The sequence below is a fragment of the Tamandua tetradactyla genome, chromosome 26, assembly GCF_023851605.1.
Source record: "Tamandua tetradactyla isolate mTamTet1 chromosome 26, mTamTet1.pri, whole genome shotgun sequence".
In the NCBI taxonomy this organism is placed as follows: domain Eukaryota; kingdom Metazoa; phylum Chordata; class Mammalia; order Pilosa; family Myrmecophagidae; genus Tamandua; species Tamandua tetradactyla.
The window spans coordinates 14,755,047-14,781,676 of record NC_135352.1 but is presented as its reverse complement, the minus strand read 5'-3'; the positions used below and the strand labels follow the sequence as shown (position 1 = coordinate 14,781,676).

The following is a 26,630-nucleotide window of genomic DNA, read 5'->3' as shown; positions in this document are numbered from 1 at the left end:
TCTCTTTTTTATAATGGTGAAACCACTCAACTAAATAAATCATAATGTTTCCATAAATGAGATGCTAAAAAACCACAAAAATTACTTTTAAATTTAAAATTTTTACCTAAATATCCATTATATTTGGAAAGTGAAAAAGCAGAAAATGTGTTTTGAAAAATGTGCACATGTTTACAAAGAAAGAAATCTGGAAGTTTAATCATCAAAGTGTTTAGAGTGATTATTTCTGGGTGGTGATATTATAGATGATATTCCTTCTTGAAAACTTGGTGTTTTGTTTGAAAATATTAAAATATTCTGATACCCTCCCATCAGAAAAACCTGTAAATCTGTTTTCTTTTTGTATATTAAAAATAACTAACAGCTGCTTACTATTTGTGTCTAATTACCATGAATCAAATAAACATTATGTACATTCATTTATTCAACAAATATTTTATTGGGTGCTGTGTCTGTGTATGAAGCACTGCTCTAAGTACTGTGCTAGAGATAAAGCTAGAGATTAAGAAAGCCAGTCAGGTTACCTGTTTTCGTGGAACATCTTGTATGAGGAGATACATAATAGGCAAGTAAACAACTAAATGAACAATGCACTTTCAGGTAGTGGTTAAGTGTAGGAAGAAAGTAAATGTGGGTGATGTTGAAAAAAAAAAGGTATTATGTGTCTTTCTGTTTGTCTGTGTATATGTGGGTGACTTTAAATTGGGTAGTCAGGAAAAGCCTCTCTGAGTTTACCTTTGAGCTGAGAATTGGATTTTAAAAGGAGCTAAGTATGTGAAGATCTAGGGCATAAATCTTCAGGCAGGGCACACAGCAAGTATAGAGTCACTTACGGTGATTTAGGTTTGATATATTCAAGCAACAGGAAGTGAAAGACAGAGAGAGTAAAACTCATTCAGATTGGAAAGGTACAAGGGCCAGCTTACATGAAGCCTCATAGGTCATGATAAGGTTGTGTTACGGAAACCAGTTGCAGGGGAGTGACACAATAACATTCATGCCTTTAAAGATTACTGCCTGGTATGTTAAATACAAATTGTAGGGCAGCAGATATGATAACAGAGACACCATTTAGAAGGTTATGTGCTGTAGTTTAGGCAAGACATTATGGGACTTGAAACTGGGCTGTATCACTGGGGAGGTAGCTAGATTTGAGATGTATATTTGAAGGTATAGTTCATGAATATTAGGACTGAGGGTAAGAATTTCTCAACAGTAAAATGAGGATAATAGTATCTCACAGGGTTTATGGTGAGAAGCTAATGTATGTCAAGCACTTGGCAAATTTCTTCACATGAGGGCTTCTAAATGTTAGCTACCACACAAACTACTTCTGTTGACTCAAGAAGAGATAGAAGACCTCAACAGACCAATTATAAGTAAAGAGATTAAATCAGTAATCAAAGACCTTCCAACAAAGAAAAGTCTAGGACCAGATGGCTTCACTGGTGAATCCTACCAAAAATTTAATAACACCAGTTCTACTCACAATCATCTAAAAATTTGAAGAGTAGGGAACATTTTGTTAGGTCAACATATTCCTAATACCAAATCCAGATAAAGTTAATGCAGAAAAAGAAAATTACAGGTCAATATCCTTTATTACTGTAGATGCCAAAAATTCTCAACAAAATATATCAAGCCACATCAAACAGTAGAGCTAAATAAATGGAAGGTCTAAATAAAAGAGCTAAATAAATGGAAGGTCATTTTGTGTTCCTGGATTGGAACACTATATGTTGTCAAAATGCCAGTTCTACCCAAAATAATATATACTTTTAACACAATCTCGTACAAATGAAACAGCCTTCATTGCAGAAATGGAAAAACCAGTCATCAAATTCATATGGAAGAAGAGGTGGGGCAAGATGGTAGGCTTAGTGAGGTGAGGAATTTAGTTCCTTCTCCAGAGCAGCTAGTAAATAGCCAGGAGATGTACAAAATAACTGCTGGGAGAATATCAGGAACACACAGTGTACACCAGTCTGGATGAAGTGGAAGAGCTGAAATCCCACATAGAACTGTAAATCCTTCAAGCCACAGAGACCAGCGCCCTTCCCACATGGGCATGGCAGGTTGATTCCCCAAGGGGAAAGGAAACAAACATTACTAGCAGCAAAGGCTTAGCTCAACCAAGCTCCAGTTGCAGAATTAATTAATCTGACTGCTGAAAATAGGCTCCTAGCACAGATAAACCTGTAATAATCAATAAGGTACTAGGAGTTTTTGCCCCTGCACAGAGGGGGAAGGGTTGACAGAAAAAGAAAATAAACAACAAAACAGAGGCTTTTTGAGTTGAACAACACAAAATACTGGAAAAGGGTTGGACCCCAAGAAAAGGAGAACCATAAAGCCTGGAGATACATAGAGCCACATACCAACTTAAGCTGTTCATTGACAAACCTGAGGAGCAGGGGTCCAGCTCTGAAAAGGCTTTTTATTTTTTTGCTTTTTTTCTAGTCTTTAAACAGCTCATTAGCTACAACTAGAAGCACTCTCAGGCTCCAGCACTGCCTCAGGCAAGGGAGAAATTAAGCTTGTCTGAGAGGCGAAGTAGCTAGTCAGGCGAAAGGACTTAATTCCCTAAAGGTTGTATGCTCCTCAAGAGAAAGGTGGGGCCCAGCTCAAGTGGAATCCCTCCTTCAAGGAATTCAGGCCCCAGGAACTAGAAAACTGAAGCAGTTAAAGCCATCCTACAATCTCACATCTATCTCAACCATGCCCCAGCATGGAGAGTCTGCTGAAATTAAAGGTACCATGTTACTTTAATCTAGTGGGAAACCATTGGCAGACAAGTGCCATATGCTGGGCAGGTTAGGAAAAACACAGTCTAGAGGCTTCATAGGAAAGTCTGACAACTGGATTCCCTGAGGAACTCATCCTTAGGAAAAACTGATGCTGGCTACTCTTTCCTCCTGAGATGTGACCTGTCTGGTTGGGGAAAATCTGACTGGGGTCTGACTCCTCTATCAGAGGAGACCTTCCTCAAAAAAAAAAAAAAAAGATTCATATATAGGCAGGGCAAGAAACAGAAAAACAAAAACTGAAAAATTCTGATCAGTTAAACAGAACCTATGCTTGGGGTCTAGAATAAGTTGAACAGAATGCCAAAGAACAGAGAGAGAACAAAGCCATCCAGAAAGAAAATCCTAGGTAAAAGTGTGAAAACAACCTCCAGAATAAATTAATTAAGGCAATCAAATGCTTACACACCAGCAAAAAATAATGAGTCATATTAGGAAAATCAAAGATGTGGCCTAGTGAAAGGAACAGACCAACACTTCAAATGAGATACAGGAGCTGAAACAACTAATTCAGGATGTTTGAACAGACATGGAGAATCTCATCCAAAATCATATCAGTAAAAAAAAAAAAAAAAAAAAAAAAAAATCAAATCAGTGAGTTGGAGGAGATGAAGAACACAACAGGCAAATAAAAAGATGGACTTAAAATTTTGAAAAAACAAATAGCTGAACTTATGGGAGTGAAAGGCACATAGAAGAGATGAAGAAACAATGGAAACCTACAATAATAGATTTGAAGAGGCAGAAGAAAGGAATAGTGGACTAGAGGACTGTACATCTGAAATCTGACACACAAAGGAAAATATAGTGAAAAGATGGATAAATAAGAGCAGGGTCTCGGAATTGAATGACAAGATGAAGTGCACAAATATACGTGTTGTGGGTGTCCCAGAAGGAGAAGAGAAAGAAAAAGAGGAGAAATACTAATTAAGGAAATGATCACTGAAAATTTCCCGTCTCTTATGAAAGACAAAAAATTACAGAGCCAAGAAGTATAGCATAGATCAAACAGAATAGATCCAAATAGACATACTCCAAGACATACTAATCAGATTGCCAGATGTCAAAGAGAAAGAGAATTTTGAAAACAGCAAGGGAAAAGCCATCCATCACATATAAGGCAAGCTTGATAAGACTATGTGTGGATTTCTCAGCAGAAACCATGGAGACAAGAAGGCAGTGGTATGATATATTTAAGATTTTAGAAGAGAAAAACTGCTAACCAAGAATTCTATATCCAGCAAATTTGTCCTTCAGAAATGATGGGGAGATTAAAATATTTTCATACAAACAATTGCTGAGAGAAATTGTAACTAAGAGACCAGCTCTGCGAGAAATACTAAAGGGAGCAGTACAGGCAGATAGGAAAAGGCAGGAGGAGAGAGAGATCTGAAGAAGAGTGTAGAAATGAAGACTATCAGCAAAGGTAAAAAGAGAAAAAAAAATTAGATAGGACATATAATATCTAAAAGACAAAATGGTAGAAGAAAGTATTGTCTTCATGGTAATAACAGTAAATGTTAATGGATTAAACTCCCCAATCAAAAGACAGTCTAGCAGAATGGATTAAAAAACAAGACCCATCCATATGCTGTCTACACGAGACTCATTTTAGACCCAAGGACAAAAATAGGCTAAAAGTAAAAAGGTGACAAGAGATATTTTCTTTTTTATAAGAGCAGGGGTAGCTCTACTAGTATCTGACAAGTTAGTCTTCCAATGTAAAACAAGTAAAAGAGAGAAAGAAGGACACTAGGTATTAATAAAAGGAACAATTCAACAAGAAGACAACAATCGTAAATATTTATGCACAAAGCCAGAGTGCTCCAAAGTCCATGAGGCAAACTTTGACAACACTGAGGATAGAAATAGACAGCTCTACCATCATTGGAGACTCAGCTCCCCGCTCTCATCAATGGGTAGAACGTCTATACAGGATCAGTAAAGAAATAGAGAATTTGAATAATACAATAAATGAACTAGATGTAATAGACATCTATTGAACATTCCACCCACAACAGCAGGATGCACATTTTTCTCAAGTTCTCATGGATAGACCATATACTGGGCTGCAAAACAAGTCCCAATAAATTTAAAAAGATTGAAATCATGTAAAACATTATCTCAGATCAAATGGAATGAAGTTGGAAATCAATAACAGGCAGAGGGCCTGAAAAGTCACAAATGTATGGAGGCTAAACAACACACTCTTAAACAACCTGTGGATCAAGAAATAAATTACATGAGAAATCAGTAAATATCTTGAGGCAAATGGAAATGAAAACACAACCTAACAAATTTTATGGGATGCAGCAAAGACACTGCTAAGAGGGAAATTTATTGCTTTAAACAACTATATTAAAAAAGAAGACAGAGCAAAAATCAAGGAATTAACTGTTCACTTGGAAGAACTAGAGAAAAACAACCAGCTAACCCTAAAGCAAACAAAAGGAAAGAAATAATGAAGATTAGAGCAGAAATAAATGAAATTTAGAACATTAAAACAATTGAGAAAATCAACAAAAACAGAAGTTGATTCTTTGAGAAAATCAATAAAATTGAGAGAGAGAGAATACAAATAAATAAAATCAGAAACAAATAATAAAATCAGAAATGGAAGAGTAGACATACACCCTGACCCTGCAGAAATAAAGGAGGTAATGAGAGGATACTATGAGCAACTGTATGATAATAAACTGGACAATGCAGATAAAATGGACAACTTCCTAGAAAGGCATGAACAGCCAACATTGACTTGAGATAAATGAAATGCTTTCAAGAAACCAGTGACAAGTAGAGATTGGATCAGTCATCAAGCTACCAAAAAAGTCCAGGACCAGAGAGCTTCACCTGGGAATTCTACCAAGAATTCAGTAAAGAATTAGCACCAATTCTGCTCAGACTCTTTGAAAAAATTGAAGAGGAGGGAAAGCTACCTAACTCATTCTATGAAGTCAACATCACCCTCATACCAAAATCAGACAAAGATACTGTAAGAAAGGAAAATTACAGACTGATCTCTCTAATGAATATAGATGTAAAAATCCTCAACAAAATGCTTGTAAATAGAATCCAGCAGGACATTAAAAGAATTATATACCATGACCAAGTAGGGTTTATTCCAGGTATGCAAGGATGGTTCAACACAAGAAAATCAGTTAATGTAATACACTATATCAACATATCAAAGCAGAAAAACCACATGGTCATCTCAGTTGATGCAGAAAAGGCATTTGACAGAATTCAACGTCCTTTCTTGATGAAAACACTTCAAAGGATAGGAATAAAAGGGAACTTCTTCAACATGATAAAGGGAATATATGAAACACCCACAGCTAACATAATCTTCAATGAGGTAAGACTGAAAGCTTTCCCTGTAAGATCAAGAACAATACAAGGATGCCCACTGTCACCGTTATTAATCAACATTGTGCTGTAAGTTCTAGCCAGAACAGTTAGACAAGAAAAATAAATACAAGGCATCCAAATTGGAAAGGAAGAAGTAAAACTCTCATTGTTTGCAGATGATATGAGATGTCAAAAATCCTGAAAAATCTACAGCAAAACTATTTAGAGCTAATAAATGAGTACAGCAAAGTGGCAGGGTAACAAATAAACACCCCCAAATCAGTAGTGTTCCTATACACTGGTAATGAGCAATCTGAGGAGGAAATCAAGAAAAAATCCCAATTACAATAGCAACCAAAAGAATAAAATATTTAGGAATAAATTTAACTAAGGATACAAAAGACCTATACACAGACAACTACAAGAAATTGCTTGTTAAAAGAAGTCATGGAAGACCTAAACAATGGAAGAACATACTGTGATCATGGATTGGAAGACTAAATATAGTCAAGATGTGAATTCTACCAAAACTGATTTATAGATTCAATGCAATACCAATTAAAATCCCAAAAAATTCTTTGTGGAAAAAGAGAAACTAATCATCAAATTTATTTAGAAGGGAAGATTGCCCTGAATAGCTAAAAATATCTTGAGAAAGAAAAATGAAGTGGGAGGTCTCACATTACCTGACTTTAAACCATATTATGAAGCTACATTTGTCAAAAACAGCATGTATTGGCATAAAGATAGATATACTGAATGATGAAATCGAATAGGGTGTTCCGAAATAGACCCGGTTCCAAAATAGACCCTTTCATATATGAACAATTGATCTTTGATAGGGCAGTCAAGCCAACACCCCTGGGACAGAGCAGCCTCTTCAATAAATGGTGCTTGGAGAAGTGGATATCCATATGCAAAAGAATGAAAGATTATTACAGTTCTTAGATTGGAAGTCTGTACAGCACATACTCTAGGTAAAAATTAGAGTATGCACTGTCTTAATTTCTAGTGACCTTTGCTTGTCAAGAGAGAAACATTAGATTTGTTTTACCGTTGTGCTTCATAGGTCTGAGCTATAATATATGTTAAAGTAGCAGCATTATTCCTTTTCTAAAAAGATTCTGACTTTACTATTTTTTTTTTAGATGTGTTCAATTGATGTGATTGAACAGTGTAAATCCTATCTGCAATATGTGGTTGTAATGCTTTCACTTAGGGAATATTTCCTTGAGAGGTAATCAATGATACTTTATCTTTCAAATTTGGTTTGGTTCTTGGTTCTTCGAACTTTCCGTAATTATTATTTTTATTTTAGTTCCTTAGAGACCCAAATAAATCACTCCTAGACATAATTTTGACTCCAAATATTGTTGTGTATGAAACAAAGGACCTGTATATAAGGCTTCAAACATCATGAATTATTTTCGTTTGTGAAAAAATAATGCATAAGCATTTAGCATTGATAAAATGTTGAATGACCAATTATAATTCATACTCAATAGAATAGATAAAGTATAATTTTGTGAAAACCTGTATAGCTAAGACACAAATATTTTCCAAAGAGGCAAGTGAGTATCAGAGGCATCTATATTTATTATTGTAAAGAATCCTTAACAAAAGCAGAATGGGTTTTAAAAAAGAAGACTGTGTCATATGTAATATCATCTCACTAGTACACTTCATATTTTAAAGTGTTCTTATTTTATTTACCTGCTTCCAAATGACTATATTTTAATCTACATTGAAATAATATAGACATATAGTGAAGAATCCACCTTTTAAAATTTATTTTATAAAAGAAACACTTATTTGGCTTTTATTGGGTGATTTTTAAAATGTCAATTAAGTAAAAAATGTCTTTTCCCTATTTGATTATTAATGAAAAAGAAATTAGTTCCCAGACATTGTTGCTGCCCTGATAAGGAAAATGTGAGTTTGTACCCGTCTTTTATTCTAGAGAAAATCATTAAATCTTTTCAAGCAAGGAATATGCCTATGGCCCAGTGGAAGAGTAGGGTTGTGATGGTAGGAGAAAGAAGGACATTGAAGTTAAGTAATTAAACTGAACTAAAGATCTATAAAGTTCTGCAGGTATTAAAACAAAAATAAAAACATAACTAGCAAGATTGTGGAGCACCCTATACTTTTGTCGTTCCAGATATTAATAAAAAAATTGATGTTTTTTCCTCCCAAAATTTTCATCCTAATTTGAAGAATATTTTCCATGGGATTTTGACTTTGTAGTACACATTTGTGGAAACATACCATTTACTCTGGAAGTTTTTCCTTTGAGCCTGTTTTCCTGGAAGGCATGAATTCCTATATAAATAGCGTATCTTGAAATAAAACTAGTTTTTTTTCTTTCACTGTTTTCCACTTGGTTCTCATTTAGTTTATGTATGCATGGAATGGAAGAAGATTCAGCTGTTTTACTGCCTTTAGTTTTATTTAAGATCCTGTTTTCTAACTTTACACAGTAGCATGGAGGTATAGTGGCAATCAGCCAATTTAAGACCTTGCAAAATTTAAAGTAGAGTGGAAAAGAAAGAATCATTAATAAAGGTACTAACATGTAAAGTTAAACATGTTAAGTTTGTGATTTCATAATTTACTAAAATGACTGTAAAAGTATCAATGACCGTTTTCCCCTCTCCGTTGATCTCACTAAATCCTCATCATGTCCAGCTTTTTTCATAATACTCCTATTTTCATTACCACCGATTTTGAAATTTTCCCTGACTTCCATCATGTTATACTTTCTTGGTATTTCTTACCTTTTTATGTGTTTGTTTAGTCCTTATGCTGCTTTCTCCATTTTCTGTCGGAAAGCTTTGAAGCATATAGCAAAGTATGGTATCAGTGACCAAGGTATTTCATATAGAGTTGAGAAGCTATTCTGGAGGTTACGGGAATACAAGCTTCAGGTACATATTTCCAATTAGCATGGTATTTTGGTTCTTTCTTTCCAAATGTTTGTCATATTTTCTCCTCAGACACAATAAATTTGAGTTTGAGTTGTTTTATTTCTTTGTTTTAAATCTTTTTTTTATTGTGAAATATAACATATATACAAAAAGCAATACATTTCAAAGTATATTTTAAAAGTAATTATAGAACAAACTTCAAAGTATGGTGTGGGTTACAGTTCTACCAATTTCAGGTATTTCCTGCCAGTTAGTTGCCCTTAAGACACTGGGAACTAAAAAGATCTATCAATATAAAGATTCAGTAGTCATACTCGTTTATTAAATCCTGTCTTCTCTGTTATAATACCTCCTTCTCCTTTGATCCTCTTCCCAATCTTTAGGGATATTTGGACAATGACCATTCTAACTTTTTCATGTTGTAAAGGGATGTCAACATTATGGAGTAGGAAAATATAACTGGCTAATACTCTTGGAGAGACTGGTAACTCTGGGTTTCAGGCTTTATCTGGCCTCGGAACCACCTGGATAGAGCCCTGGATATTCCTTAGGGGTTTTCAGGAATACTGTTGGTTGGGGCTTGGCATACCATGCTAACTGGAAATATGTACCTGAAGCTTGTATAACCGTAACCTCCAGAATAGCTTCTCCACTCTATATGAGATGTCTTGGTCACTGAAACCGTACTTTGCTACATTTCTTTTCCCCCTTTTGGCCAGGTAAGCATTGTTGATTCTGCAGTGCTGGGTTGTTGTTTTACTTCTTAACTACCCATTTCATTTAGCTTGGCCACAAGTTGCAAGAGTAGATATTTTGGCATCATCTTTGATTCTTCCTCTTCACAGTCCCCTTTAACCAAACTGTCACTATGTATTTCTGGTATCCAACATTTCTGAAGTGTAGTGTTGAGTATTGTGATTTGTCTTAGATTTGGTTGACAGCAATATTTACATAACTCATCTCTTAAAATATTGAGTAAGTTTTGTAAATTTAATTTTATCTTATGAAGTGTGAGGGGAAAGTGAGTGCCTTGGACTGGAGTCTGGTCTCATTGATGTTATATTTCTTGCACAGTTGCCCAGGACAAAAACTAAAGGACATTCTTAGTTTTAATTTATGTGAGTGAATTTGAATGGCAGCCACTATGGTGTTTTGTTTTGTTTTTTTACCCTTTTTGCTATATAGTGCAACGTTTCTTTTGTTCATATTTGTTGATATTTATTTTAAAGGAGTTTGAATTGTTCTTTTTTAAAATTTTGATTTACTATATGTTCTTTTTCCCCTTTTTAGGTTTTGGAAGGAAAGATGTTGTAGAACACTTACTACAGATGGGTGCTAATGTCCATGCTCGTGATGATGGAGGTCTTATACCGCTTCATAATGCCTGTTCTTTTGGCCATGCTGAGGTTGTGAGCCTGCTGCTGTGCCAAGGAGCTGATCCAAATGCCAGGGATAACTGGAACTATACCCCATTGCATGAAGCTGCTATTAAGGGGAAAATCGATGTATGTATTGGTGAGTATTATTTGATAGTATCAAAATTATAAAGTCATGCCAACAGTTATAAAATTTTAAATAAAGATTTTCTAGTCATTCTTGCTTTTTATTGCAGTGGAAAAAGTGTTCTCTCAGAATAAAGGTTGAAGGGTTTATAGCTTCTTTACTTTTAGAAGCAATTCATTTCCATCAAAAAGGAAGTAGAGGGATGGCAATCTAAAGTTGGTTAAGAACAAAATTCGAAGCATTAATTCTCCAAATGCAAGTCATATGCCAGCTGGTGTGGTACTAAATTTTGATGGACTATTATTGTCAAATTCAGTAATACAATTGTTTTAAAATATTGCAAATTTTCTATCCTACCATTATTGAGAGCTGTTATAATGTGCAAATTCTTATCAATTGGATGACGTACTTTGGATACTTAGGTTAATTGAGGGAAAGTTATCTAGCATTAAGGCAAAGTCTTTCTTTGCTGTGGTAAAGTTGAACACCAACCATTTTATTAGTCTTGGAAAGCTTTAAGTGAGTGGTTTGAATAAAGTAGTTCAAAGCTTAATATTTTCAACTTGTGCCATAGCCTTAAAGCAATTAAAAAAAAATGAACTTTTCAAGTTCATTTTAAGTATAGAGTTTATATGTAAGGGTATTTAGTCAGCGTTTCTTTCTCTTTTATATGTCTTCTTTTGCATTTCTTGTTTTCTTTTTTGTGTTTGGCTACCTAGTAACCAACTCCTTTTCTTTTTTTGGAGATTTAAAACATGGGTGGTTATTATGGAAAGAAATGCAAACACTGGTAGGGTCAGTCCTTATTTGTACCCCATGGCAATCAGAGATAGCCTAGTCTTGGTTAATCAGAAGATCCTTTCTGTACTGGTGAATTTTGAGTATAAAGACTTAAAAATATTAAGGAATCATTCATAGCAACAATTTTCTGCTTTATTGTTGGCAGTGCCCTGATCAGAATGTTCCTACTAAAAGAGAGTTATGTTCCTTATACTTGCCCTACAGCTTTTTTTATTTGTTTTCTAAGCCTAGTCCTTCTGTCAGTTCAGTTTACTTAAGATAGTCAGAATTAGTTTCTGTTATTTGCAAATGAATATAACTTTTACAGAGATCTTGAGAAGGTAACTAAGTGGAAGTTCCAGAATGGGATTTTTAAACTGATAAAGGAATCTCTTGAATCTAAATAATTTCCGTTTGTATACTATACTCTCGTTAATCCTTATACCCTATGATTCTCAACCGGGCAGTGAGGAGAACATGTTCCGTTGGAAGACTTCTTCCAGGTCCCTCATCAGGGAAGAGCCAATTTGATGGCTTCTATAACAAATTCTCTGAACAATAATAGAAGTGCATGGTCTTCTATTACCTGGGAAATTCTTACTGTTTGGAATGCCCTAAAATCTAGACCTGAAGCCCAATAAGCTAAATGAAAAATAATAACCCATCTCTGCCAAAGAGGGGAAGATTGAGTAAAACAATCAGAATACATACTCAGAATTGTTAAAGGAGTCAGATGAACATCAAAGTTAAAAAAAAAAAGAAATCCCCCAAGGAAATCGAAGTGTACTATGTAAGTGACTTCCTGGGGCCAAGGGGGAAGAAAAAAGCAATTTTTTTCAAGGTAAAAGAAATCAGTAGTTAAATTAAAGAAAGTAGTCTGGAAGATCACATGCAAGAATTATCTCCGAATATAGAGCAAAAATGTTAAGACATGGAAATCATGAAGAAAAATGTTAAGAAAACTCCACATTATTTAAAAATCTTCCATGCAATGAAAGTATTATTTTAAAATCTTCCATGCAATAAAAGTTCCGAAGGGGTGGGCTGGAGTTGAGGAGGGAAAACTGTTGGAAGAGATCAATAATTAACAAATGATAGGAAAAAATTCTTAAGTAGAGAAAAAACCCCAGTCTTTAGATTGAGCAGGCTCACAGCGTTCCATGCTTGATTGATACAAAAGGCTGATCAAGGTAGATACACAGAAGTTTTCCAAATTAAAAAAGAAAAGAAAAAATAAACCAGGTAAAGGACTTTTCATTTACAGTGTTGAAAGCTTGAAGACAGTGGAATCCCTTCTAAAGACCATTAGAAGAAAAGATTAAACTAATTCACTTGAGAAAGAGCAGTTCGTTAGCTTTTGTGGAGTAAAAAGGCTGAATAGGACAAGTGACATGACATTAGAGAAACAAAGCTCCTATGACTTGCTTTCTTTGTCTTTTGTATACTCTCAACTAATTTTTAGCTTCATTTATCTTATATGCACAGACCAGGGAACTCTTTATATCTTATCTGGGAGCCCAAAATTCAAACTGATGCTTAAAATCTAATAATTAAGGAATTTTAAAAAACAGCTTAGTTTTCTAACCTCAACAGTAATGTGTCATAGTGATTGGAGTCAGAGGCTTGGGTCCTTGAGCAAGTTAGTTAACCTCTTTAAAGTGTTAAAATGGAGGTATAACACCTTAAAGAGGTTAAGTGACTTGTACTTCATAAAATTCTTAAGAGGATTGAATGAGATAATAATGCAAGTAAAGTACCTTAGTGCAAAGTCTATTAGCATATGTTAAAAACATAAGCTGTTCTTATTGTTATAAAAATAACATGATTAGAAATATTTTTTCTATTGTATTACATGATGCTGGTTCAGATACTTTTATATTTACTGAAAATGCAAGGAAAAATATAAAACTGATTTTATTTTTCTAAAAAGCCTTTGAACAAATTGGCTTATTAGGAGAGATTAAGCCAACTACATGTAGTTAGTATCATTTAATACTGTAACTACAACAGATTTGGCTATCTAAATAAACAAGAGCAATTAGCTGTAATTCTCAGTTTATCCCAATTGAGAACCTTCAGTTAATTCTTTAATATGTAATAAGATTTCTTCCCCTTTTTTTCATTATTTAGAATTTGGGGATTCCTTTTTATAAAATTATGTTTTATCTCTTCTTTCTTTTTCTTTTCCATAGAAAGGTAAATGGCATGCCATAACTTGAGTTCATTCAACTAAAAGTTGCATTCAATCAAATGTAATACATTGGCCCAGATAAGATCTTGGCTCAGAAAAAACAGTTAAAGTAGACAGTATTATAGTTTACAGGATATATAATTTATATATATATATATATGTATATATATATATATGTGTATATATATATATATGTATATATATATATATACATATATATATAAAAGCATATCACTCATGTGTGAATGTGTATGAAATTAGGTGATAAATAACTCAACTGAATGAGTTATTAAATTGTGGGCTGCTAAAAATGAACAGAGGAGTTAGCAGTGTGGAGTTATCAGCAATAGGGAAGACTTTATTCTTAGTATTAGAGTAATTGAGGGCGATTGTGGTTTATTGCAGAGAGCAGTGAAATCGAAATCAGAGGACCCAGAGTCTACTCTAAAATCTCCCATTAGCAAGCACTTTTTCTTGGGGCAGATTACTCTCCTTGCCTTAGTTGCTTCATTTATCAAATGGAAATAATGTAACTGTTCTATTTCTTTTTACCTTGCTAGAGTTTTATAGCGCTAAGATGAGATTTTAGAAGGCTAAATAATATGATGTGTTATATTTATGCTTTTAAAACTTTTTGTGCTTTTGAGAAATGATATGCTGTATATGATAGGCAAAATAATGGCCCTCTAAAGATATCTGTGTCTTAATTCCCAGACACTGGTTGTTGTTTACATGACAAAGGGGGGTTAGGTTGCAGATGTATTTAAGATTATTAATCAGCTGACCTTGAGATGGGGAGATTATCCCCAGGACTGTCTAGGTGAGGCTACAGTAATCACAAGGGTCCTTAAGAGTGGAAGAGGGGAGCAGAGAGAAAGTCAGAGCGATGCCCATGTGATATTTTATTTGCCATTGCTGATTTTGAAGATGTAGGAAAGGGACCATGAGCAAAAGAATGTGGGTGACCTTTAAAAACTGGAAAAGGGAAGGACATGGATTTTCCCTTAGAGTTATCAATTTGGAGATAGCTTGATTTTTTTTTTTTATTAATTAAAAAAAATTTTTTTTTAAATGTAAGAAACTCCCACAAACATTCTTAACTTATGATCATTCCATTCTACGTATATAATCAGGAATTCACAGTATCATCACATAGTTTCATGTTCATCATCATATTCATTTCTTAGAACATTTGCATCAATTCAGAAAAAGAAATAAAAAGACAACAGAAAAAAATTCATGCATACTATACCCCTAACCCCTCCCTTTCATTGATCACTAACATTTCAGTCTAAATTTATTTTAACATTTGTTCCCCCTATTATTTATTTTTTTCCATATATTTTACTTGTCTATTGATAATGTAGATAAGAGGAGCATCAGACACAAGATTTTCACAATCACACAGTCACATTGTGAAAACTATATCCTTATATAATCATCTTCAAGAAACATGGCTACTGGAACACAACTCTACATTTTCAAGCAGTTCTCTCCAGCCTCTCCATTACATCTTGACTAATAAGGTGATATCTATTTAATGCATAAGAATAACCAACCTCCAGAATAACCTCTCGACCCTGTTTGCAATCTCTCAGCCAATGACACTATTTTGTCTCATTTTGCTCTTCCCCCTTTTGATTGAGAAGGTTTTCTCAATTCCTTGATTCTGAATCCCAGTTCATTCTAGTATTTCTGTCCCACATTGCCCGAAAGGTTTATACCCCTGGGAGTCATGTCCCACGTAGACAGGGGGAGGGCAGTGAGTTTGCTTGTTGTGTTGGCTGAGAGAGAGAGAGAGGCCACATCTGAGCAACAGAAGAGGTTCTCTTGGGGTGACTCTTAGGCCTAATTTTTAAAAAATTTATTTATTTATTAAAAAAAATTTAACAACGAATGAACTAAAACATTAACATGTGATCATTTCATTCTATACATATAATCAGTAATTCACAATATCATAACTTAGTTGAATATTCATCATTTCTTAGAACATTTGCATCAATTCGGAAAAAGAAATAAAAAGACAACAGAAAAAGAAATAAAATGAAAACAGGAAAAAAAAGATTATACATACCATATCCTTTACCCCTTCCTTTCATTGATCACTAGCATTTCAAACTAAATTTATTTTAACATTTATTCCCCCTATTATTTATTTTTATTCCATATGTTCTACTTGTCTGTTGACAAGGTAGATAAAAGGAGCATCAGACCCAAGGTTTTCATAATCACACAGTCACATTGTGAAAGCTATATCATTATTCAGTCATCATCAAGAAACATGGCTACTGGAACACAGCTCCACATTTTCAGGCAGTTCCCTCCAGTCTCTCCATTACGTCTTGAATAACAAGGTGATATCTACTTAATGTGTAAGAATAACCTCCAGGATAACCTCTCGACTCTGGAATCTTTCAGCCATTGCCACTTTGTCTCATTTCAGTCTTCCCCCTTTTGGTTGAGAAGGTTTTCTCAATCCCTTGATGCTGAGCCCCAGCTCATTCTAGGATTTCTGTCCCATGTTGCCAGGAAGGTCCACACCCCTGGGAATCATGTCCCACGTAGACAGGGGGAGGTTGGTGAGTTTGCCTGTTGTGTTGGCTGGAGAGAGAGGCCACATCTGAGCAACAAAAGAGGTTCTCTTGGTCCTAATTTTATGTAGGCTTGACCTATCCTTTGTGAGGTTAAGTTTCATATGAACAAACCCCAAGATTGGGGACTCAGCCTGTTGCTTTGGTTGTTTCCACTGCTTGTGAGAATATCAAGAATTCTCCACTTGGGGAAGTTGAATTTTCCCCCTTTCTCACCAGTCCCCCAAGGGGGCTTTGCAAATACTTTTTTACTCACTGTTCAAATCACTCTGGGATTTATTGGGGCATCACTCTGGACAAACCTACAAAATCTTATGCCCTACTGAAGATTCCATGTACTTATGATATTCAGTTAAGCTGTCCACATAAGTTATATTAGGAACTGCACTAGTCAAAGTATAAGTCTTGAGGTACCTTGATTTTAACCCATGGGGACTGTGTCAAACTTCTGACCTTGAGAACTGTATGATAATAAATTTGGATTGTTGTTCTGAGTCATTGAATTTGTGGTAATTAGTTACAGCAGCAATAGAAAACTAATATACTGTAGAACATCTTACTTCAGTATTTTAAAATTTATTTAGGTTTAGCATCTTCTGAAAAGACTGGTAGACTGTTTCTTGATAAAATTGCTTTCTTTATAATGCTTAAAGTTTGAACTACTTAGAGAGTTGCAATTTCTGATGGCAAATAGAGAGTATTACTTATCTGTATTCTTAAAAATATTATAATAAAGAAGATAAATTAATAAATATGTGGTGGAAATTTCTTTGTACTTAAATTATTAATTTCTCTGAAGTATTTTTGAGATTTGAGTTAAATTATATGGCTGACACAAACTTTAAAATAGAAGAGATTTTGTATTAAATTAGATATGAAGATTCCTTGTCCTTATATAGTTATTTGGGCTGAACAGTTTTTAATAATCTTTGTTGTCATCAGGTGCTATATAATAAAAGGAATGGATGAACTCTGCAATAAACCCTTCCTGTACAAAACACCAGATTAACTATGTCAATCCTGAATTCCTCAATACTGTTAATTACCATGAATGGCTTTATCAAAAAATGACCTTTAGGTATCTTTAAACTTAACTCCTTTTTACACAGTACAGTTCATTGTTATTACAATATTAAATGTGTCCAGCATGAAAATGAAAAAGCAAAGACACAACCCATTGTTAGGTAACACTGTGTATGCAAGTGGGGCTTGCAGCTTCTTTACTCAGTGCAAAGTGTGTGTTTAATCAGAGTTACAGCTTACTACTAAGTAAGCAAAGTTACTATCTTTTCAATTCTCTGATATGCCTGGATTTCTAAATTACGCAATTGCTTGAAGAATCAACTGCTACAGAAGCAAGTGTGAGGCATGATTATAATTATGTCAATAAAAGAAATGTTCTCATTTTTAAAGTAGTAACTAGTATTAGGTAGAGAAGTAAAATTCTTACTTTGTGCATTTGGAGCTCAAACATTTCAAAGGGGAAAAGGATCTTCAAATGACTGAAAAGAAACAGTAGTTAAATGGCTTAAAAGACAGAAAATTCATGAGTAATAGCTATAAATAATAGTATTTCTTTTCTGTGAAACACGTGACTCAGCATATATAAAAGCTAAAAATAACTCTAACTCAAAAATGAAACACATTTATAGCTTTGCTTATCATTTGAAGAGCCTGTCACTTTATATTTAATAGTTAGAGGGAAATTTACCATTGTTTACTAATGGAGAAGATACATCCCTTTTGGAGATCCTAAAAGCATGTTTCATCTTTAATATGAAACTTGTCCAAGTTTTGTTTGCTTCTTTTTCTCTGAGTGTAAACAGAAGCTCTCCATGAAGATAAAAGATCCACTTTTTTTTTTCCCATGAAACTTCTGCTGATGTCTTGCTTTACCTAGAATTTCAAAGGAACATGTCTTTGCTGATGCTCCGTGCTTTGGAGGCATGTGGATTTGTTTCATCCACTCATACAGTCAAATAAATTTATAGTTCATAAATTAGTCCATTGCATCTTTTCTCCATCTCCATTGATGTTAGTAGAGTTGGTCACCATTAGTAGGTTGTGATTAGTAAGATTTTGTGGGTTGTCTTGTCTTAAGGGCACAAATTATTTTAATGTATGGGTGTGAACTGAGGTCAAGTTTTAGTTCCAAAATTCTTATGAAGAGACATTCTACCAGACTTTAAAAATATTGTTTACTAAGTACCAAAGGCTAAATAAACAGAATATTCACAAAATTACAAAATATTTACTAAATTAAATAGAGAGTACACTTTTTTCATTGTCTTCTTAGTTTTCTAAGTCTGCTATAACAGATACCATAAACTAGTTGGCTTAAAGAACAAGAATTTATCTTCTCCCATTTTGGAGGCTAGTAGTCCAATATCAAGGTATTAGCAGGTCATGCTTTCTTTGTAGTTTGTAACATTCTGGTTATGGCTTGCCAGCTATCCATAACTTAATTTCCTCCTCTGTCACATGGCCATCTGTCTCCTTTCTCCTCCCCTGGCTTCTACGCCTCTTGCTCAGTTGTCTGGATCGCTGTTTAGATTTCCTCTCCGATAAGGGCTCCGTTCATACTGGATTAAGGCCCATCATGATTCAGTTTGGCCTCACTGTAATAGATGATGATCATATAAGATGATCAGGTGAGTTCACAATACAGGACCAAAGGTTAAGACTTGAAAATATCTTATGGAGGACATGATTCAGTCCCAAACACTTATCTGTTTCTCATACTATTAAATCTGTGAATCTCTGCTGATAAAACTTTTACATCAGATGCTTTAAGAAATCTTCCTGCTACTGTGTTGTCTTTGTTAGATTGTGAATTTGCCGGTAAATCAAGCATCTTAAAAAATAACTTTGCTTGATTGTATTTGACTCCTTAAAACTTGACATAATTAGAAGCATTTATTATGTATTTTTAGCTTTTTATTTTGAAACAATTACAGTGATGGGAAGTTGCTAAAATAGCACAGAAAGATCCTATGTATCCTTCAACTGGTTTTCCTCAGTGGTTACATCTTACATAAGTATAATACAGATATCAGAACCAGGAAACTAGTATTGGTACGATGTGTATGAACAGTTCTGTGCCATTTTATTACAAATGTAGATTTATGTAACTACCACCCCAATCAAGATGCAGAAATAGTACATCATCATAAAGATTGCCCTTATATTACATTTTATAATCATACCCACTGGCCTCCTCTTCCCCCCTTCTCCCCTCAATCCTTAAGACCTGGAAACTACTAATATTTTCTCCATCTATGTAGTTTTGTCATTTCGAGAATGCTATATAAATGGAATCATATAGTGTGCTGGTTTGAAAGGATGTATGTCCCCTAGAAAAGCCATGTTTTAATCTAAATCCCATTTCGTAAATGCGGAATAATCCCTATTCAATAGTGTATGTTTGAAACTGTAATCAGATCATCTCCCTGGAGATGTGATTAAATCAAGAGTGGTTTTAAAATGGATTGTGTGACGACATGTCTCCACCCATTTGGGTGGGTCTTGATAAGTTTCTGGAGTCCTATAAAAGAGGAAACATTTTGGAGAAAGGAGATTCAGAGAGAGCAGAGAATGCTGCAGCACCATGAAGCAGAGAATCCATCAGCCAGTGCTTTGGAGATGAAGAAGGAAAACGCCTCCTGGAGAGCTTCATGAAACAGGAAGCCAGGAGAGAAAGGTAGCAGATGACGCTGTGCTTCCCATGTGCCCTTCCAGCCAAGAGAGAGACCGTGACTGTGTTTGCCATGTGCCTTCTCACTTGAGAGAGAAACCCTGAACTCCATCAGCTTTCTTGAACCAAGGTATCTTTCCCTGGATGCCTTTGATTGGATATATCTATAGACTTGTTCTAATTGGGACATTTTCTCAGCCTTAGAACTGTAAATTAGAAACTTATTAAATTCCCCTTTTAAAAGCCATTCTGTTTCTGGTATATTGCATGCCGACAGCTAGCAAACTAGAACACATAGTATGTGACCTTTTGAGATTGGCCTTTTTTTTCCCACTCATAGCAGTGCCCTTGAGATTTATCCACATTATTGTGTTCTTTTTTTTTTTTTAATTGTTGGGTAGTAGTGTTCTGTGGTATTTATGTGCCACACTTTGTTCAGTCACTCACCTATTGGAAGAACATTTTGATTGTTTCCAGTTTTAGCTATTACAAATGTAGGTGCTATGAGTATTCATGTACAGGTTTTTGTTTTTCTGTGGATATAAGGTTTCATTTCCCTAGGGTGAATGCCCTGGAATGTGATTGCTTGGTCATATGGTGAGTGTTTGGTTTTTTAAAGAAACTGCTAACCTATTTTCCAGGGTGTTATATCCTTTTCCATTCCCACCAGCATTGTATGAAAGATTTGGCTACTCTGCGTGCTTGCCACCTTTTGGTACTGTCACTATTTTTTATGTTCGTTGTTCTAATAGATGTATATTTATAGCTCATCATAATCTTAATTTGGATTTCTCTAATTGAAAGTGATCCTCAATGTCTTCACATGTTTATTTACCATCTATATATCTTCATCAGTAAAATGTCTCTTCATGCCTTTTGCCCATTTTCTTGAAATGGAGTTAGGGCACTGCATTATTTCAGAGGAATTAAGGTACAGGTAACAGAATAACTCACTAATAATTGTTTAAACAATAAAAACTTATATAATACAATTCTGTATGAAATTACAGGTTTGGTTTAGGAGTTTCAACAATGACTTGGAGATAGGCCAACATTTTAGCTTTCCTCTCTTGGTTATAAGATGGTTGCAGTAACTCCAAGAATCCTATTCTTACTTCACTATCCAGTACAAGAAAGAATAAGGTAAAAAGGGGTCTTTTCTTATAACTTTTTAAGAGTCCGTTTTTCAAAAGTAGATTACATGTTCACCCTAGACTGGCAGAAGGAAGTAGGATTAACAGAATTGAGACCAATCTTGTTTATCCTCTGGCCTGGGTGATTTGTTTCCCAAATAAAATTGGATTCAACCTAAGAAAGAAGAGGGAATAGTTTAAGTAGATGATTAACTGTGTATGCACAAGCGGATAATAAAAGTAAATAAGATAAAGGCTCAGCAAGATAATGCCATATTGAAATATTATGGGGCTTTAGAAAAAGGGAAGATCATTTTTCTAGTTTGCTAGCTGCTGAAATGCAATATACCAGAAACGGAATTGCTTTTAAAAAGGGGAATTTAATAAATTGCTACTTTACACTTGTAAGGCTGAGAAAATGTCCCAATTAAAACAAGTCTATAGAAATGTCCAATCTGAGACATCCAGGGAAAGATACCTTGGTTCAAGGAGGCCAGTGAAGTTCAGGGTTTCTCTCTCAAGTGAGAAGGCACAATGCGAACACAGTCAGAGTTTCACTCTCCTCTGGAAAGGCACATGGTGAACACGGCATCATCTGCTAGCTTCTTCTCCTGGCTTCCTGTTTCATGAAGCTCCCCAGGAGACATTTTCCTTCTTCATCTCCAAAGGTTGCTGGTTGATGGTCTCTGCTTCTCGTGGCTATGTTGTTCTGCTCTGCTCTCGGAATCTCTTTCATTCTCTAAAATGTTCCCTCTTTAGTAGGACTCCAGAAACTTATCAAGATCCACCCAAATGGGTGGAGACATGTCGTCACTTAATCCAGTTTAACAACCACTCTTGATTAATATACATCTCCAGGGAGATGATCTGATTACAGTTTCAAACATACGATATTGAATAGGGATTATTCTGCCTTTATGAAATGGGATTTAGATTAAAACATGGCTTTTCTACGGAACATACTTCCTTTCAAACTGCGCGGTCATGTTTGAGGGAACCAAGTGGGTTTCATGGAGAAGGTGAAAATTGAAATGAGCTTTGAAGAATAGAAAATTATTTTAATAAGTTGGAGTGAGTCGAGTGGAATAAATACTAGGAGGAATGAAAATATTTATCTTTTTCAATAGCAGAGGATAGTCCAATTACCTAAAAAGTTAAGTGTATATAAGGGAGTTGTGAGATGGTAATGTTGGAAAGATAAGTTAGGTTCATGTTGTAGAGCAATTTAATATGAACCTGAACATTTGATATAAAGGTTCATATCTTTAGTGAACCATTAAAGATTTTGGAATTAATCTAATGGTGATAATTGAATCTCTTATCATTCTCGCAAATCTGCTGTGTCCTTATAAAATGTCAAAATTCCACTTTTGCTTAGAGAATATTTTACCGTTTATTTCACTTGAATATTTCTGTTTTTTTATTGTTATTATTAGAGAAGTTATAGGTTTTCAGATGAATCATTCAGAAAATACAGAGTTCCCCTGACTTTGCTCCAAGGTTTAACATTTTGCATTTGTGTGGTTCCTTCATAATATCTATTCATTTTTCAAGAGCACATCCCCTGGGTAAATTCTGGGAAAAGGTCAGTGCTTCCTTCACTGTTCTTTGCCCTTCAACATTGAACATTTATTAAATACCTACAATACAGTAGTCACTAAAGTAGATATTGTCTTTTGCTCTTTATAAAATTATTAACTACTTGGATTATTTAATTATAAAATAAGAAACACATACAGTGCTTGCTATCACAGGTGCTGTACTGGCTGTTTTACCAATAGTTTTATGAAGTCCTTGTAATGATCCTTTGAGATATTGGCATCATCATTTTACATGTTAAGAAACTGAAGTACCATTTTAAATTATGAATGATCTGTTTATAGTTACATATGCATATCCCAGTAAACTGAATTTTTCTTATTATGTGTCTCTTCTTTTAGAAGTCACTTATTTCATGCCCAGTGGCTTGCCTGTCAAAGTAGGTTCCAGGAATGTATGTTGAGTCATTAATATGTACTATGTGGTAGTGGTATGTATGAATAGCTGTGACATGATCTCTGTGTTCCGTGGTTTCCTGAATTTTTTTTTTGGAAAAATAGTAAAATCAGAAAAGCTCAGTTTTAGCTACTGAATGTCTTTTTGTTATATTAGCATTCTGAATATTTTATTTCCATGAAGGATTATGTAGCAAGCTTCTTTTATCTCTGTCCTTACTTGTTTTCAAGCATTCATTTACTAAGTATTTATTGTCCATTACAAAGTAGTCATTAGATTTACACAATGGTGAATAAAACAGGATTGAAACTAAAAAAATATGGAATAAATTTAAACATAGAGGTTCACTTCTTTCAAAGCATATTTTTTCCTGCCCCAGGTTTAGATTCAAATACATAATAAGCTAGCTAAACTTTCTTGTTAATAAGTAGCATATTAAAATAGACTATTGGGCACTTTTAATTTATTTAGAAATATCACTTTGCAAGGAGGGAAGATGGTACTTCTGTTGGGACAGAAAATCAATGAAATCAAGCCTGTTTTTTTTTCTTTTTTCTTTTTTTATTATATAGTATAACATATATACAAAGCAAAGAAATAAAAAAACAATAGTTTTTAAAGCACTCTTCAACAAGTAGTTACAAGACAGATCCCAGAGCTTGTCATGGGCTACATTAAGATCCTCTCATATTTTTCCTTCTAGCTGCTCCAGAATATAGGAGGCTGGAGGGCTTAAATACTTTCTAATCATCACAATCAACTTTTTTTCCTTCTTTTTTTGTGAAAAATAATATATATACAAAAAAGCTATAAATTTCAAAGCACAGCACCACAATTAGTTGTAGAACGTATTTCAGGTTTGACATGGGTTACAATGGCACAATTTTAGGTTTTATTTCTGGCTGCTCTAAAATACTGGAGGCTAAAAGAGATATCAATTTAATGATTCAGCATTCGTATTCATTTGGTAAATCCTGTCTTCTCTGTATAATTCTGCAGTCATCTTTGATCTTTCCATCCTTCTCTTTATGGGTGTTTAGGCTATGGCAATTCTAAATTTTTGATATTGGAAGGGTCTGTCACTAATATGGGGAAGGGAGATAGAACTATCCCATGTTCTGGAAAGGCTGGGCTAGATTTCAGGACTTATCTGGGGGTTGTAGGTTTCTGGAAAGTTACTCTAGTGCCTGGAACCCTTGCGGAATCTTATATATTGCCCTAGGTGTTCTTTAGGATTGGCTGGAATGGTCCTGGTTGGGGGTTGGCAGATTATGAAAGGTAGCAAGATCTAACTGAAGCTTACCTAAGAGCAATCTCCAGAGTAGCTTTCTACTCTATTTGACCTCTCTGTGCCACAGATACTTTTTAAATTACACTTCTTTCCCCCCTTTTGGTCAGGATGGAGTTGTTGATCCCATGGGGCCAGGTCTGGATTCATCCCTGGGTGTCATCTCCCATATTGCCAGGGAGACTTTCACCCCTGGATGTCATGTCCCACATGGGGGGAAGACAATGATCACTTGCAGAATTGGGCTTAGAGAGACTGAGGCCACATCTGAACAACAACAGAGGTCCTACAGAAGTAAGTCTTAGGCATGCCTATAGGTCGTCTAAGCTTCTCCACTACCTACAGAAGCTTCACAGGAGTAAGCCTCCTATTGATTTGTGTGTCCCTAAAGTTTGACATAGTATCAGTGGATTCCCTGATGGTAAGGTTCAATAGTTCCATATTTTTCTTCCATCCCTCAGGGGACTTTGCCAATGCTTTTTGATTATATGCTTAATATACTCTGGGTGTATCCAGGCATTGCAATAATTTGTACAGGATTAATGGACCTTTTTCTTATTCTGTGCTCTCTGTTTCAGTGGTTGAAATGAGCTATACAGATAGGTTGAACTAGATTACGCACTACAGAAAATTTCAGTTCCAGACCAAATAAAGCTTTCTTCCATTGGTCTCAAAGAGTATGTGTGGTTCTAAAATATAGACACTGTTTTCCTTACCCTATGTCCTGAATTACTTTAATCCCAACCTGTTCGGCTTCTTTCTTATCTCTAAATATCAGGTTATATATATAAAACAGCCTCTCAAAATCCAGAAATAATAATCAGCACTCCAGACTTAATATGTCTGCTCTAAAAGCTTGCAATCTAGGCCCCTGTTTTTTTATGAACATTTTCTAAAGGTGAGCATACCATTCTTGTTCTTTTGTTTCTGGCTTATTTTGTCTCACCAAATGTTCCACGTGTTCATTCACATCGTTGCATGCCTCACAACATTGTTCCTTTTTTGTAGCAGCACAACCTTTATTCATAAGTACATCATCATTTGCCATTCTACTTCTCAATCAGTGCATCCTTCAGCCACCTGCCTTCATCGGGCATTGTGTAGAGGGTCCAAAGTCCACAGTCCATCAATATTCTCAATTTTAGAAAATTTCAATGTTCCAGTGAGAAAGAAAACCAATAAACACACCCTCACCAAATAGGAAATCTAAACCTCTTAACTCTTTTCCCTCACGCCATTATTTACCTCTGCTGTTGCTATGGTAGTGCTGATGGTTTCCTTTTAAACATAGCTCATAGCATGCTATAGCAGTTTTCCCCCTGTACCTGGATTTAAACACTCTTTATACAAGAGTCATATATTTGAAGTAATTCTTGCAAGAACTAATTCATATTTCTAGTATTAATCAATGGGACATGTAGGTCTATACAATGCCTTTCAATTTTGTTCACCTTCAATATGGTAATATTACATATAGACCCTCTAGAGAACCACCTTCACTCCTGTCTATTCCCTTACATTGGAGTTCAGTCTCATTGGCTAACGTTTCACCCATGTCTAGCTTCTGTGTATCTCTAAGTCCCCTATATTCTGTATTATAAACCGCTGATTATACCTTTATGCTGGTCGTGAAAGTGAAATTGTACAGTATCTATCCCTTTGTGTCTGGCTGACTTCACTCAGCATTATGTCCTTAAGACTCATCCATCTTGTCATGTGCTTCAGGATGTCATTTTGTCTTACTGCTGCATAATATTCCATCAAATGTATATACCATATTTTATTGATCCCCTCGTCTGTTGATGAGCGTTTGATTTGTTTCCATCTTTTGGTGATTGTGATTAATGCTGCTGTGAACATCGGTGTGCAAATGTCTGTTTGTGTCATTGCTTTCAGCTTTCTGGGAATATACCAAGTAGTGCTATTGCTTAGTCATATGACAACTCGATATTTAGCTTCCTAAGGAACTGCCAAACAGTTTCATAGTGGCTGCACCATTATACATTCCCACCAGTGGTGCATAAGTGTCCGTTTCTTCACATCCTCTCCAACATTTATAGTTTCCTGTTTGTTGAATAGTAGTCATTCTTAACTTTTTTTATTAATTAAAAAAAATTAACAACAAACAAAATATTAACATATCATTCCATTCTACATATACAATCAGCAATTCTCAATATCATCACATAGTTGCATATTCATCATTTCTTAGAACATTCGCATCAATTTAGAAAAAGAAATAAAAAGACAACAGAAAAAGAAATAAAACGATAACAGAAAAAGAAAAAGATTATGCGTACCATGCCCCTTACCCCTCGCTTTCATTTATCACTAGCATTTCAAACTAAATTTATTTTAACATTTGTTCTCCCT

General features: G+C 34.9%; 1 protein-coding gene across 2 annotated transcripts in view; it reads left to right on the top strand.

Moving 5' to 3' along the window:
• Positions 1-26,630, top strand: part of TNKS (tankyrase) — a 293,729-nt gene that overhangs the window by 39,278 nt on the left and 227,821 nt on the right. For both annotated transcript variants that reach the window (XM_077144426.1, XM_077144427.1), the window contains exon 2: positions 10,370-10,594. In XM_077144426.1, the coding sequence (XP_077000541.1) occupies positions 10,370-10,594 (225 nt within the window). The remainder of the gene's footprint in view (positions 1-10,369; positions 10,595-26,630) is intronic.